Here is a 16,763-nt window from a genome sequence, read left to right as displayed (position 1 = left end):
TCTCTAGGGTCCCAGAATAGCTCCGAGCCTTCCTGTCAAACGGGTGCGTCCTATCCAGATAAACTTGGGGGACGGAGAGAGAGAGAACGAACGAATACGAAAGTTGTGAGGACTATCCCGAATGCTCAGCAGGGGAGGACTACAACACACAGGCGCTAGTTGGCAGGCACTGATTTCCACCTGCAAAGGGAACTCTGGATATGCCTTCGGACCAGCCGGACTCAGCCAGCCCTGTTAGCAGTGCTCTGGATTGCGGATCCCGAAGTCTTCAGTAAAAAGGTAAAGAGACTGCAACCCTGTGTCCTCGTTATTAACTGCGCCTCACATCATCGCCACCTACAATACTGGGAAGCCCTGGGGACATACTTCACCTGTGGGAAGGTATACCATCTAGCTGCCATTCCATCACCCCAGCGGACCCCTAAGCAGCGTCGGTCACCCTGACCGAACACCACAGGTGGCGTCACGAACCCTTGACAAATTTTCATCACCCTTTTATTGGACTCCCCTTAGCAGAGTCACGGACCAGGTCCAGCCACCGTGACAACCCCAGCACTGAGACAGAGAGGACCGGTATCGAGTACCCCGCGGCCCTGCGTCTGGGGGCACGCCTTAGGACTGTTAACTGTTACATACACTGTAACCAAAAAGCAATGCATTCATTGTATTGATCTCCTCTGTAGGTGTCCTGGCGGGCAGTATCTTGGGGTCTTGGACTAGAGTTTGTTTTGGGAATCTTCATTATTCGCACTGAGCCAGGTTACCAAGCTTTTAAGTTTCTTGGTGAACAAATCCAGGTATTGTGTCAACGCTACAATTTCCATTGATCATATTTTAATCTAAAAAATGTATGATAATATCAATACTAATCTTACATCTTTAATTATTTTGCTGGTTATTATTTGTTATCAATTAATGATAAATGATAATTTTGCTGGTTATAAGTAATAGAGAATTGGTTATAAAAGATTTAGATTCATATTGGAGAAACAGAAGATAAACAATAAGCAACCAAATTAACATACCTCTCTCTACTTTCCAGATTTTCCTGAACTATACAACTGCTGGCTCAGGCTTTGTTTTTGGGGAAACATTAATTAAAGAAGTTTTCGCATTTCAGGTTTGTAGACAGAGAACACTAAGCTGTTTCATGTGAAAATATGAAAATCCCACCACTCCATAGGACCCACTGTACTACTATATCCAATATCGTGCAATACAAGTCTATCCAGTAGGTTGCACACAAGAAGTAATTTGGCCCACCATATGTCATCTACTTAGAAAAGGCTACATACCATGTGTTATAGTGAGCTGGCAGATCACTTTTTTGTTACCGTTTACAATGCTGGAAAGTGTGTATAGCAGATAACAATAATTTAACAAACGTTCACGGTTTGTGACATATTTTAATTTAGCTGGACTTAGAGGTTCTTTTTATATCAGTATGTTTAGAAGTGTTGCAGGGCACAAAGTGAGTTATACATAGCAGGATACTCCCTTCCAACCAGCACCAACTTTCTCTCCTCTCTGTAACCTATTCCATTGCAATCTTCTCTATGCAGTAAGTCAAAGTGCATGACCGAAATGTTACCGTATATACTATTTTCTTCAATTTCATAAAAATAACTAAATCAATTGTATTATAGTGCCAAGTTCTTCTTCTATATTTTTGGGGGTAGGCCACTACGTGTGCACCATCTCTCAGGACTGTTGATGTTCCACATATTGATTATATGGCCTGCTCTAGGACAGCAAAAGGTTGGGACTACACGGCGGCATTGGCCACACTATAGGTCGCATTGCCAAAGATTGCAGTGGGCTGCTGCCCCATCATAGGGTAATGCAAGTGAATGAGGTTGCATTGAAATCCCTTTGGAACACGCAAGTAGCAAAAGAATCTGACTGGTTCTGTCATTTAGCAACTTGCATATCATGGTTGCAAAGCAACACAACCTCATTCACCTTCATTATGCTATGATGTTGCAGTGTCACGTAGTAAGGATTGGCCATGAGACCTATCATGCGCCTAAAGTTGTCATATACTGCTAACCTTAAAGTGATGATCAGAAACCAACAAGTGATTGTCTTTTATCAGTTAACTAGATTGTGGCCCGATTCTAACGCATCGGGTATTCTAGAATATGCATGTTCCCGTAGTATATGGACAATGATGATTCCAGAATTCGCGGCAGACTGTGCCCGTCGCTGATTGGTCGAGGCAACCTTTATGACATCATCGTCGCCATGGCAACCATTATGACATCATCGTCGCTGTGCCCGTTGCTGATTGGTCGAGGCCTGGCGGCATCGACCAATCAGATTCGCGGGATGTCTACGTCCTTTATGACATCATCGTCGCTGTGCCCGTTGCTGATTGGTCGAGGCCTGGCGGCATCGACCAATCAGAGACGCGGGATGTCTACGTCCTTTATGACATCATCATCGCTTTGCCCGTCGCTGATTGGTCGAGGCCTGGCGGCCTCGACCAATCAGAGACGCGGGATTTCTACGTCGATACTGTGCCCGTCGCTGATTGGTCGAGGCCTGGCGGCATCGACCAATCAGGGACGTGGGATTTCCAGGACAGACAGACAGACAGACAGACGGAAAAACCCTTAGGCAATTATATATATAGATCAGTGGCTTGTTTGCTCATATAAAAGCTAATTTGTCCAATTACGATCCATGTAAAAGGGCCTGATTAACCTGTAATGCCAATTCTTTATTTTCCGACATTAAGATCACAGCCATTGTGCAAGATAAAGAAAATGTTAGTATCAACAAATTAAATACTAATGTATAAGTATTATATATAATTTTTTAGGGAATGTGGAGATTTCTGTAGGTTTCCATAAATGTACATTGAAAATACAACCTATAGCTAAATCTCAAGTATATGTATTACAGGAAAGATATATATCTTTGTACCGTGTTAGCCAGTAAATAGAAACATATTTAGAATTTAGAGTCCTCAGTGGTTGATACCTTTTTGCAATTTGTTACCACCTTTTCAGTTAGCCATTAAAAGGTATCAACCATTGAGTATATGTATTGTCATCTTTGGAAATATCAGACTCTACGCAGTTATGGTCAAATTAATTCTGCTTTTTATCCAGGGTAGTTCATTATCTACCAATGTCCTTTTTTTGGGACGCCTAATCTTTAGCTTCTAGCAACTAAGATTTTATATATTTTATAATTAGGTCCAATTTTTTGTGTTGTGTTTGTAAAATGAATGTTTTCAAAATTGGAAATCATGTCATTGTCATTTTTAATTGAATATTGGGACACCCTTTTCTGAAAAATCCGTATTTGTAAAAATTTTAATTTGGCAAGTAATGGGTTAATACAGGTGTATTTAAGGAAATTGCTGTTTAGGCACCATGGCAAGAATATTCAGCAGAATTATTTAAAAATGTGTATTACATGTTTCACACTAAGCAATGTAAGACGTGACCTCTGTGTATGGTTTCTTACAGGCTCTTCCCATTGTCGTGTTTTTTAGCTGCGTCATGTCAATCCTTTACTATCTTGGACTAATGCAGTATGTAATTCTTAAGGTAAGTTCCTTGTATTTATATTTCTAAAGAATTAATTTAAAGTCTGATAAAATATTATAAAGTAAATATTGTTATTTTTTTTTTCTCAGATGCCACAATATAATGGAAGTCATTTGTGGCATTTTGAGTTTCAGAAAATATGACCTACACTCCTCAACATTGCAATGGCAAAATCAAGAAGAAAAAGTCATGGAATTATGGAAATCACAGGAGCTGTACACATGATAACCAGGGGCGGACACTGACAGATTGACAGCTTGGGTCCCCCGTGCAAGAAATGTGCCTGTGCTCCCCTCATTTTATGGCGACAAAGCTAATATATATATATATATATATATATATATATATTTATAGCCACACACATATATGTATATATTACAAAGTCTCCTTTATTATATATATTGCCATCTCTAATTACACAGTTCTCTCTTGTTATGTACAGCTCCGTCCCTTACATATCGGATTATATAGAGCTCTGTTCTTTATTGCGTACTATCCTCTCTTGTTAGATGTATAATGCAATGATGGCTGATGGAGCATGGGAAAGCTTCTTTTCTAATGGAGGAGCTGATGGACTGGTAGTCTAGTTACCGGCTCCTCCATCAGCAGTCATTTTATATCTAAAAAGAGAGGGGATGATATAATAAAAGAGGGCGCTGTGAATAAAAAAAAAAATAACAAGAATACACTATGTAAGAGACAGCACTGTATATAACAGCAGAGGATGGTAAGGGGCGGCGTTATGCATAATAAAAGAGCAAACTATGTAACTAAGGACGGCGCTATAGTAAGTGAGTGCCCTATATACTAAAGAACGCTGCTAAACGTAATAAGTTAGTACACTATATACTAAGGAACTCTGCTATACATAATAAGGCTACATCCCTGTATCCGTGTGCAATGTTGGTGTGCTGCCCGCTTTTACAGAGGAATTGAGTATGTTCTATTCTGATCCTCAAAATCCAATCAGAACAGAACATTCTCTGACCCTCACGGATCTCATTTTCAGATTTTCATGTATGTGTGAATAGATCTATAAAACTCTGAGTCCGTGTGTCATCCAATAAAAAACACAGAAGCACACAGACATTTCACGCAAATGTGAGAATGTAGAATAAGGGATTTTACGAAAAAACATTATCACTCCAAATCACACAGTGCAGATACAGAATAATATCTACATCCAGGCACTTACCGCTGACGTCTCGTCTGATTAGAGACGCTTTCTACTGTTTCTTTTCCATCTGGTCAGACCTTCATGTCCATATCTCCCAGCTACGACTCATCACGATGATCTTCGCAGCCCTGAAAACAACAAGGTCACATACATACATGTGTCTCCCCCCTGCATACAGATATGTACCCTTCCATTAATATACTATTAGCCACACACCATTAACAATATAAAGTGATAAGCAGTACTGTGTCCCCCATTAACTATAATCTCTGAATCCCAATAATATAAATTATTCAGTCTGACTCTCCCCAATTACCTGTAAGGCTATGTGAACATGGAAAATATGCAAGCTTTTACAGTCTCATGCACATGCTGCTTATTTTTTCCTTGCAGATTTAAATCTGCATAATTTCAATTCTTGCAGCATATTTCACCTGTACTCATGGGGAAAAATACGTAACAAAAGCAAGACAAAAATGTGGAAAAAAAAGTATTTTACGCAACTTTCTTCCTGCCAAAATATTAAGATATGCAGCAGAAATTTCTTCTGCAAATCCTGCAAATAGCCTAAGTCCCTGTCTTGTGTAACCCCCAGTCATTGTAAGTACTTGATAGCATCAAAATGAATTTGGAAGTTGGAGAAGACATTACCAGGTACTGAGCACTCTTCCCCACCTCACAATTCATTACAAGTCCCTGAAAGTGTCTTCTCTCACCTTACAATTTATTATAAAGTCCCTGATAGCATCACAATTAATTGTGAGATGGGAGAGGACACTATCAGAGGTTTAAGCACCCTCCTCCACCACCCAATTCATTTTATATCCATATCTAATGTCCTCCTCCCCCTCCCCTGTTCGTAAGTCCATTATAAGTCCCCCTTCCTTCCATCCCAATCCCTCACACCCCTTAATGTCCTCCTCCATCTGCATCCCATCATTGTCCTCTCCCCACATCCATCATTGTTCTCTCCATCACCTCCATCTTTGCTTTCTCCACCACCCTCATCATTGCCCTCTCCACCAACTCCATCATTGCCTTCTCCTCCCTCAATCATTGCCCTCTCCACCACCTCCATCAGTGTCCTCTCCACCTTCTTGGTATTGCAATTTCAATCTTGAGGAGTGTAGATACATAGTTAATATATTTGGAAAAATATATGAGTCTATCAACTTCAACTCAGTGACGAGAGAGGATGTGGATGAAGAGAAGAGATGTAGGTAAACTTTCAAAATTTGTTCCCTCCTATTGATCCAAATGAAGATTAAAAGAACAAGCAAACATGATGCAATCCACCTTACAATGAAAAATGTACCCTTTGGTCTCAAGTGGTAATCAGATGGAATCAAGATTCAAAGAAAAATTGTCTAAGCCTGTTCTAAAGCCACTGTAGATCATTACGCAGATTCACACTTCTCATAATAAAGATACCCTGTCCCCTCTGATGCCTGAACCTTTTTTTCTCCAAATGCAGATACTGCACCCCAGTTTCATTGTGTAGTCTATCATTCTGATGGGAAAAATAGAGCTGCGTTCATCACACTTTCTTTTGTGAAATCGGATGGGTTGCAGACAGAGGCTTGCACCTAAAGGTACTGTCACACTAGACGATATCGCTAGCGATCCGTGACGTTGCAGCGTCCTCGTTAGCGATATCGTCCAGTGTGACAGGCAGCAGCGATCAGGCCCCTGCTGGGAGATCGCTGGTCGGGGAAGAAAGTCCAGAACTTTATTTCGTCGCTGGACTCCCCGTAGACATCGCTGAATCGGCGTGTGTGACACCGATTCAGCGATGTCTTCGCTGGTAACCAGGGTAAACATCGGGTAACTAAGCGCAGGGCCGCGCTTAGTAACCCGATGTTTACCCTGGTTACCATCCTAAAAGTAAAAAAACAAACACTACATACTTACCTACCGCTGTCTGTCCCCCGGCGCTGTGCTCTGCACTCCTCCTGCTCTGGCTGTGAGCGTCGGTCAGCCGGAAAGCAGAGCGGTGACGTCACCGCTCTGCTTTCTGGCTGCCCAGCGCTCACAGCCAGACCAGAGAAGCAGAGCGCCGAGGACAGACAGCGGTAGGTAAGTATGTAGCGTTTGTTTTTTTACTTTTTAGGATGGTAACCAGGGTAAACATCGGGTTACTAAGCGCGGCCCTGCGCTTAGTTACCCGATGTTTACCCTAGTTACCGGGGACGTCGGGATCGTTGGTCGCTGGAGAGCGGTCTGTGTGACAGCTCTCCAGCGACCAAACAGCGACGCTGCAGCGATCCGGATCGTTGTCGGTATCGCTGCAGCGTCGCTATGTGTGACGGTACCTTAAGTCTCTGATGACACCAAAATCATACTAGGAAACAAGACATTAAAAAATAGAACACAAAATTATCAAAATCTTTATCAGAAACCATTTATGTATTTTCTAGATTTCCTGGCTCATGCAAGTAACAATGGGAACCACAGCTACAGAAACATTGAGCGTGGCTGGCAATATTTTTGTTGGACAGGTAAGAATAAGAAACATACTACTGCTGACGATCTGTAGACTAGTGTTGTAAATTCATTAAGACAATAGCCTCTGCTGTTTTTCTTGATCTACATTTATAGACAGAAGCTCCATTGCTTATTCGCCCCTACTTACCAGACATGACAAAATCTGAAATTCATGCTGTGATGACTGGGGGCTTCGGAACAATTGCTGGCAGTGTGATGGGTGCATACATCTCATTTGGGGTGAGAGCATTACCACTTCTCTTCTTTTTCTTTTACAGTTTACTTAATTTTCACATTTGGCTTGTTGCATTGTATTGGTACATAGGTATGTTAATTACAAAGAAGGAGAGGATAAGGTGGAATGGAGAGAAAACAAAAAGAGCAAAGTCTTTCTGTCAAAGTTATACATTCACAGCTTATAGATATCAGTAGGTAAAGCTATCATTATCTATAGCACCATACATTTCTGTACGGAACTAGGGTAAAGAAGACCTCTGAGAATACATGCTACAGTAAAAACTGAACATTTACAATCTTAAGGGGTTTAGAATTTTTTTTATAACAGATTATATGCATGCAGGACAACATTCACGAGTCAAGGTGTCAATTTTCCTCAGGTACTACACTTCCCTGACTGCAGGGGACAGAGTTTGGGCATATTCTTTCCCTGCACTTTCCGTTGTCCAATTATGAGGTCAGGGGTAGTGTTTCACAATGTCTGAAGAAATGAGCATTCACTTTGGAGGAAGAAATATAAAGAGAGAAATAAATGAAATATCTTGAATACATTTAAATTATTATTTCAGATTGACCCATCTTCACTTATTGCGGCCTCTGTCATGGCGGCTCCTTGCGCTCTTGCACTTTCCAAGTTGGTTTATCCTGAAACAGAAGAATCAAAGTTCAAAAGCCAGGATGGTGTCAGGATAGAAAAAGGGTAAATGTAGTATGGTATAGTATGTTATTAAAGTATACAGTACTGATCGAACATTTTAGGTATTTAAAAATGCTAGAGTCAGAATTAAAAAATCAGAGTGGAGTTAAAAAATAGAAGTGTTTAATATTAATATTTTATTTTTATCAATTAACAAAATGCTAAGGAAATTAATGCAAAAGAAATCTAAATCTAATCAATATTTGGTGTGACCAGCCTTTGTCTTCAAAACAGCATCAAAAGACCATCAAAGCACCAATTCTCCTAGGAACAGTTGTTCATACTTTTAAAAGCATTCGAAGAAATCTTGGAAAATGAGCCACAGATCTTATGTGAATGTAGGCTTGTGCAAATTCTTCTGTCTCTTCATGTATTCCCAGACAGACTTGATGATGTGATGTAGGCTATGTGGATGATCTCAACATCATCGAGTTTGTGAAGGATTACATAGAGAGACAGTAGGATTTGCATATGCCTATAACCACTGAAAATCTGTTGTTAGTTCTCTAAGATATTTGGAACAACCTCCCTGTCGAGTTCATTCAAAAGTGTGTTTAAGTGTATCTAGAAGAATTTATGCTGTTTTTAAGTCAAAAAGTGCTCATATCAAATATTGATGTAATTTAGACTTTTCCTTTGTTCATTCATCTTGCAATGCAATTTGTTAATTAGTAGAAATAAACTGTTAACACTTCTATTATTGAAAGCATCTTACTTTGCTGCATCTTTTTCACACAAACTTTTGCATTTCAGTGTATCAGTATGTTGTATGTTGAATTTCATGCAGACAGAGTGACTATTTGCATGTACTCTAAATAGTGGAACACACAGTCCCTCTTTGTCTGTATTGGGGACCTGTTGGGACTCTGCATGTTGCCATGTGGTTCCTTTAGACTCACTGTATTACAGGTCCAGGTTGCCCAAAGCTGCAATAAGGCACGCATAAAGGAGAATAGAGACTTACTGCTCTTCCATAGTGCCTTCAATTTGATAAAGAATGCAACAGAAAATAAGTTACTGTATTGTAAACTTTGCTACTAAGCAGATTATCTCCCTCCTACAGCATCTTATATAGCATGTAAATGCGTTATATTAAGTTCTAGCGTTATCGTAGTACAGCTGTACACAAAACTCCACGTAATCCTTTCTACAAATGGCTAATTTTTGGACATCTTTAATGGCTTGTGAAACCAATATTTTGGGGGTCGGAAGTGGGGATTATGTGATAAGAGTTTTTCTAGGGCTCCAAGAAATCTACGAACTTAACAAGTAGCACAACTTTCTGGAGCATCGGATGAGTGGTGTGCACCTCTGCACCATTCAGGAACTGCGTTAAGATTTCTGGCATATGGAAAGCCACAGTTCATCATGAATCCGATAAGCTGTAGCATCACGCCTCAGCTTCTCCCCCAACTCCACCCATTAGGGCGGGGCTAAAAAAATGAATAAAGTGAAAACGGCAAAAAGAGGCAAAAATTTTGGTGCAACCTATGTTAGGTGATCATTTAGTGACTTTTCAAAGCTTTAACACAACTTTTTGAGGTAAAATCTGTGATGATTCGGGGCCTAAGTATGGATCTGATATGCACAATATAACAGGCACATATAGATAATCCGATTTGAACAATCATCATATTTGACAGTCAATGATTTTTGTATGTCTCTTTGCACCTTAAGGGAAGAAAAAACTGTATTGGAAGCTGCCAGCAATGGTGCCTCTACCTCTGTGGGTCTAGTAGCAAACATTGCAGCCAATTTAATTGCATTCATGGCCCTGCTTTCATTTATTAATGCTGCTTTCTCCTGGTTGGGTGGAATGGTGAACTATCCACAACTCACATTACAGGTGAGGAAATGACAATGTGGTAACTTTTATAGTCTTAAAATGATAGTCATCAATGTTTCTAAGTACTATTTACTATGTATCCATAAAAGTTTTATCTCTACAGTGTATCCCAACATTTTTTCTTTTAACCAAAACTTTGTCTGCAAAAGAGTTCATGGGTTGTGTCGATAGGCTGAGTTTAAAGCACGTTTTTAGAATTCCATTGTAACATTCTTACCCTTTTTTGTAATATTTACCTTGAAATGGCCTCTATTTGCCTAAATCATGCTCCCTGCTTGAGTATCAAATTTATTTATATCATTACAGGCTATTCCCGTTCTCTGAGAGCTTTGTAAAACAGGTTAGGAGGAGTGTTCAATAAATTATCTAGTCCAGCATGTTCTGTCAGTATTAAAAAAGAAGTTCAGTCTAATGAAAGCACTGGAAGTGATAGGATGGTAAGTGCAGTACACTGCAGCTCTACAAAAAAAGTGAGGGATTTGGAGCTTCATTCTGTGATTAAATTCCTTACAAAGGAAGAAAAGAAAACTAGAGAAAACCATGAAAGGATGACTACTGTATACGGTGATGATGCCTCTTCCTAATAACAACTAAAGATTTGGGGAAAGCAGTTTAAAAGGGGTAAGGAATCAGTTGAAGATGACTCCTGTTCAGAGCAACCTGACAAAGCATATTTAAAGAAAATGAGCTGTAAAGTGGATGCTGTGATTTCGGAAGATTGTTGGGTCAAAATCACTTTTATAGCTCATGAATTATTCATTTCAGTTGGCACTGTTTTGATTATGATTTATGATGTTTTGATGATGTGAAAAGTCAATTCCCGGTGGGTTTTACAAATGTTGACACCTGAGCAAAAAACATGTCACCAGCAATCAGGGGCGGATTAAGAGTAGCCAGGGCCCCGGGAACCCCCTCCAGGCACCCTTTCTATCATGTGACATGTCATATGATCGCCTTTAATAGATCATGTGATAGCTTAGGTGAGTAACACACAGGTGCTCTGGTGCCCATCTGAGGATGTAAAATGTACAGCACTATACATAACATAGCGCTATACATAATAGAGCAGGGGTGGGAGATTAATTTTCCCAAGGGGCCACATGAGAGACCATGACTGTTCTGGAGGCCGAATCAATAAGCTGAAATTATATCTGCTCAATATTAATAGTAACATATTAATTGCCATATATACTCAAGTATAAGCCGACTCGAGTGTAAGCTGAGCCACCTACCGTAATTTTACCACAAAAACCTGGGAAAGCTTAATGACTCGAGTATAAGCCTGGTATGCACTGTCCGCTCATCTCCATCCTGCTATGCACGGCCTCCTCATTCCCATCTTGGCTTGCATGGCCCCTTCATCCCCATCCTGGTGTGCACACCCTCATCATCCCCATTCTAGTATGCACGGCCTCCTCATCCCCATCCTGGTGTGCATGGCCCCTCATCACTATCCTGGTCTGCATGGTTCCTCATCCCTATCCTGGTATGCATGGCCTCCTTATCCCAATTCTGTAATGCATGGACACCTAATCCCTATCCTGGTATGCATGGCTCCTCATCCCTATCCTGTTATGCTTGTTTCCTCATACCTCTCCTTGTATGCATGGCTTTTCATCCTTATCCTTGTATGCATGGCTCCTCATCCCCATCCTGGTATGCATGGCTCCTCATCCCTATCCTGGTATGCATGGCTCCTCATCCCTATCCTGGTATGCATGACTCCTCATCCCTATCCTGGTATGCATGGTTCCTCATCACTATTCTTGTATGCATGGCTCTTCATTCCTATCCTGGTCTGCACGGCTCCTCATCCCTATCTTGGTATGCATGGTTTCTCATCTGTAACCTCGTATGCATAGCTCTTCATCCCTTGCCTGTATGAATGGCCCCCATCAGAAAAACATAAAAAAATTAAACCATCCTACTTGCTGTCCCTGCGCTCCCTTGCTGCGTCTTGTTCCTGTGCCAGCAGCAGCAGCTGCCGGGCCTGCTACATAAGGGAATTAATTTTCACTGCCCCCCACACCTATGGGAGTGGAGAGAAATGAATATTCATTTCTCTTAAGTAGCGGGCACATGTGATCTGCCAGCCGCTGCTGACACTGTGCATGTTATTACAGAGAAACTAATATTCACTGCCAGCAAAGTGAATATTCATTTTTTAGAAGTGGGCACAGGTTTTAGCTGCAGCAGCCGACTCCTGCCTCCTGTGACTCGCTGCTCTGCCACTGCTGCTCCCCCTCCGTCTTCTGTGACCCTCACTCTAGTATAAGCCAAGGGGGGCTTTTTCAGCACAAAAAAAGTGCTCAAAAACTCGGGTTATACTCAAGTATATATGGTATAGTTATTTTTCTATTGACCCCTTTGCCCCCCAAGGTTTTTTGCACCTTCATGACCAGGCCAAATTTTACAATTCTGACCAGTGTCCCTTTATGTAGTAATAACTCTGAGCCATGAAAATAAAAAAATCACATTTCTCCCACCCCAAACATTTTTTTTTTGTCCAAAATTTTGCATTCTCATAAGGGTAACAGAAGAAATTGCACCATATGTGGAGGAAAACTACTGTTTAGGTGCACAGCAGGGCTTGGAAGGGAAGGAATGCCATTTGACTTTATGAATGGAAAATTTGTTGGAATAATTAGTTGATGCCATGTCGCATTTGGAGAGCCCCTGATGTGCCTAGACAGTGGAAAACCCCCACAAGTGATGCCACTTTGGAAACTAGACCCCTCAGGAAACTTTTATTACTAAATGTCTCTAGAAACAATCTATAGTAGTGCTTCAATGACCACACTCCCATAGCATATAATCAACAACGTCCATGCTAATATAATAGCCCATGGACAAAAAGTGATAAGGCAACGTAGGATATGGATATATAAAAAGTTATATCTTTATTATACACAAAAACACAAGTTTAAAATACGAGACCAAAAACAATAACAGGGCTAAAAAAAAAACCTCCATAGGGAAGGACTAATAGTGTGACGGACGCACATACACTGTTGAATCGCTGGCAGTATATATAGGAATATGCTGATGCTAAAATATTGAAATAACTGCGAGTGATCCAACCACAAGTATAAAACATAAGCGGATACTCAATCTCCTCAATCCACTTGTCGATACAAGACTATGATATAGTATACACATATACAATGTAATAGGTATATAATAAACCAGGGATATAAATCAAAGCCAAACAAACGGTCATATACCAAATACAAACGCGGTGTATAATATACAAAACAGAGGGGAAATACAGATACCACAATGTTAGCACCGCAATAATGTCACAATAATAAATGACCCAGTGGCTATATATATATAAACCTAATCCCTAGACAAAAAATCAGTATAGGCAAATAAATCCGGCTTCAGACTAAGTCCGAGCGCTAGTGCCGGCAAGTAGTCACAAGTATAGGAGAGCTTACCGCTAAAGTAAGATGCGTCCGGTGTCCTTCCCGCCTGCCCGACGGGCGCCGTTTCGCTGCTCGCTTCTTCCGGGGGCGTGTCCGTTTGTTTGGCTTTGATTTATATCCCTGGTTTATTATATACCTATTACATTGTATATGTGTATACTATATCATAGTCTTGTATCGACAAGTGGATTGAGGAGATTGAGTATCCGCTTATGTTTTATACTTGTGGTTGGATCACTCGCAGTTATTTCAATATTTTAGCATCAGCATATTCCTATATATACTGCCAGCGATTCAACAGTGTATGTGCGTCCGTCACACTATTAGTCCTTCCCTATGGAGGTTTTATTTTAGCCCTGTTATTGTTTTTGGTCTTGTATTTTAAACTTGTGTTTTTGTGTATAATAAAGATATAACTTTTTATATATCCATATCCTACGTTGCCTTATCACTTTTTGTCCATGGGCTATTATATTAGCATGGACGTTGTTGATTATACCCTCAGGAAACTTATCTAGATGTATAGTGAGCACCTTGAACCCCCAGGTGCTTCTCAGAAGTTTATAACACTAAGTAGTGAAGATAAGAAAGAAAAAAAATCCCACAAAAATGTTTTTAGCCCCAAATTTTACATTTCCATAGGGGTAACAGGAGACATTACACCATACAATTGTTGTGCAATTTCTCCTGAGTATGCCGATTGTTGTGAATTCTGTGGCCAAGCTCCCTCCTGTGGTCGTGAGTGGTACTTCGGCTGGTTCTGTCTATGAGCTTCCTTTGGTGGATGAGAGTGGTACTGCGGCTTCTGAGTTTCCTTCCTCAGGTGATGAGGTTAAGTCGTTAGGTGCTGCTCTATTTAACTCCACCTGGTGCTTTGATCCTGGCCTCCAGTCAATGTTCTAGTATTGGTCTTGCTTCCTCCTGGATCGTTCCTGTGGCCTGTCTATCCTGCATAAGCTAAGTTCTGCTTGTGTTACTTTTGTTTGCTATATTTTCTGTCCAGCTTGCTATATTGGTTTTTTCTTGCTTGCTGGAAGCTCTGAGATGCAGAGGGAGCACCTCCGTACCGTTAGTCGGTGCGGAGGGTCTTTTTGCCCCTCTGCGTGGTCGTTTGTAGGTTTTTGTGTTGACCGCAAAGCTATCTTTCCTATCCTCGGTCTATTCAGTAAATCGGGCCTCACTTTGCTAAATCTATTTCATCTCTGTGTTTGTATTTTCATCTTTACTCACAGTCATTATATGTGGGGGGCTGCTTTTTCCTTTGGGGTTTTCTCTGAGGCAAGGTAGGCTTTTTTTTCTATCTTCAGGGCTAGTTAGTTTCTCAGGCTGTGCCGAGTTGCATAGGGAGCGTTAGGCGCAATCCACGGCTACCTCTAGTGTGGTGTGATAGGATTAGGGATTGCGGTCAGCAGAGTTTCCACGTCTCAGAGCTCGTCCTATGTTTTTGGTAAATGTCAGGTCACTTTGTGTGCTCTGAACTTCAAGGTCCATTGTGGTTCTGAATTACCTGTTCATAACAGTACTGGAGGCCTAAAGTACTAATGCTTCTCAATAGAGGGAAAAGAGAAGTTCTGAGACCATTTTTTTTTCTTTGCACTGTGTTCTGTCTTTCTTTTCCCCTTTACATCAGGGTGGTTCAGAACACAGGTGTGGACATTCAAGATTTAGTGGTTCAGAATCCTATGTTGGAACCTAAAATTCCTATTCCTGAGTTATTTTCTGGAGATAGAGCTAAGTTTTTGAATTTTAAAAATGATTGTAAACTATTTCTGGCTTTGAAACCCCGCTCCTCTGGTGACCCAGTTCAACAAGTTAAGATCATTATTTCTTTATTACGTGGCGACCCTCAAGACTGGGCATTTTCCCTTGCGCCAGGAGATCCTGCATTATGTAATATTGATGCGTTTTTTCTGGCGCTCGGATTGCTGTACGACGAACCTAATTCAGTGGATCAGGCAGAGAAAAATTTGCTGGCTCTGTGTCAGGGTCAGGATGAGATAGAGATTTATTGTCAGAAGTTTAGAAAGTGGTCCGTGCTCACTCAATGGAATGAATTTGCGCTGGCAGCTATTTTCAGAAAGGGTCTCTCTGAAGCCCTTAAGGATGTCATGGTGGGATTTCCTATGCCTGCTGGTCTGAATGAGTCTATGTCTTTGGCCATTCAGATCGGTCGATGCTTGCGTGAGCGTAAATCTGTGCACCATTTGGCGGTATTATCTGAGCATAAACCTGAGCCTATGCAGTGCGATAGGACTTTGACCAGAGCTGAAAGGCAAGAACACAGACGTCAGAATGGGCTGTGTTTCTACTGTGGTGATTCCACTCATGCTATCTCCGATTGTCCTAAGCGCACTAAGCGGTTCGCTAGGTCCGCCACCATTGGTACGGTACAGTCGAAATTTCTTTTGTCCGTTACTTTGATCTGCTCTTTGTCTTCCTATTCTGTCATGGCATTTGTGGATTCAGGCGCTGCCCTGAATTTGAAGGACTTGGACTTTGCTAGGCGCTGTGGGTTTGTCTTGGAGCCCTTGCAGTGTCTTACTCCATTGAGAGGAATTGATGCTACACCTTTGGCCAAGAATAAGCCTCAGTATTGGACCCAGCTGACCATGTGCATGGCTCCTGCGCACCAGGAGGATATTCGCTTTCTGGTGTTGCATAATCTGCATGATGTGGTCGTGTTGGGGTTGCCATGGCTACAAGTCCATAACCCAGTATTAGATTGGAAATCAATGTCTGTGTCCAGCTGGGGTTGTCAGGGGGTACATGGTGATGTTCCATTTCTGTCTATCTCATCATCCACCCCTTCTGAGGTCCCAGAGTTCTTGTCTGATTACCGGGATGTATTCGATGAGCCCAAGTCCAATGCCCTACCTCCGCATAGGGATTGTGATTGTGCTATCGATTTGATTCCTGGTAGTAAGTTTCCTAAGGGTCGACTGTTTAATTTATCTGTACCTGAGCACGCCGCTATGCGGAGTTACGTGAAGGAGTCTTTGGAGAAGGGTCATATTCGCCCGTCATCGTCGCCATTGGGAGCGGGGTTCTTTTTTGTGGCCAAGAAGGATGGTTCGCTGAGACCTTGAATTGATTACCGCCTTCTAAATAAAATTACGGTCAAATTTCAGTACCCCTTGCCGCTGCTGTCTGATTTGTTTGCTCGGATTAAGGGGGCTAGTTGGTTCACCAAGATAGATCTTTGTGGTGCGTATAATCTTGTGCGTATTAATCGGGGCGATGAATGGAAAACAGCATTTAATACGCCCGAAGGCCATTTTGAGTACCTGGTTATGCCATTCGGGCTTTCTAATGCTCCATCAGTGTTTCAGTCCTT

At 41.4% G+C, this 16,763-nt stretch overlaps 1 protein-coding gene across 1 annotated transcript in view; it reads left to right on the top strand.

Moving 5' to 3' along the window:
* Positions 1–16,763, top strand: part of SLC28A1 (solute carrier family 28 member 1) — a 200,717-nt gene that overhangs the window by 145,256 nt on the left and 38,698 nt on the right. Inside the window, exons 7-13 of the mRNA XM_069765557.1 lie at positions 684–797; positions 1,043–1,120; positions 3,480–3,560; positions 7,155–7,235; positions 7,336–7,461; positions 8,028–8,158; positions 9,833–10,001. Of these exons, the coding sequence (XP_069621658.1) occupies positions 684–797; positions 1,043–1,120; positions 3,480–3,560; positions 7,155–7,235; positions 7,336–7,461; positions 8,028–8,158; positions 9,833–10,001 (780 nt within the window). The remainder of the gene's footprint in view (positions 1–683; positions 798–1,042; positions 1,121–3,479; positions 3,561–7,154; positions 7,236–7,335; positions 7,462–8,027; positions 8,159–9,832; positions 10,002–16,763) is intronic.

Source organism: Ranitomeya imitator, chromosome 4 (assembly GCF_032444005.1).
Source record: "Ranitomeya imitator isolate aRanImi1 chromosome 4, aRanImi1.pri, whole genome shotgun sequence".
Lineage (NCBI taxonomy): Eukaryota > Metazoa > Chordata > Amphibia > Anura > Dendrobatidae > Ranitomeya > Ranitomeya imitator.
This window is presented reverse-complemented; position numbering and strand designations above follow the sequence as displayed.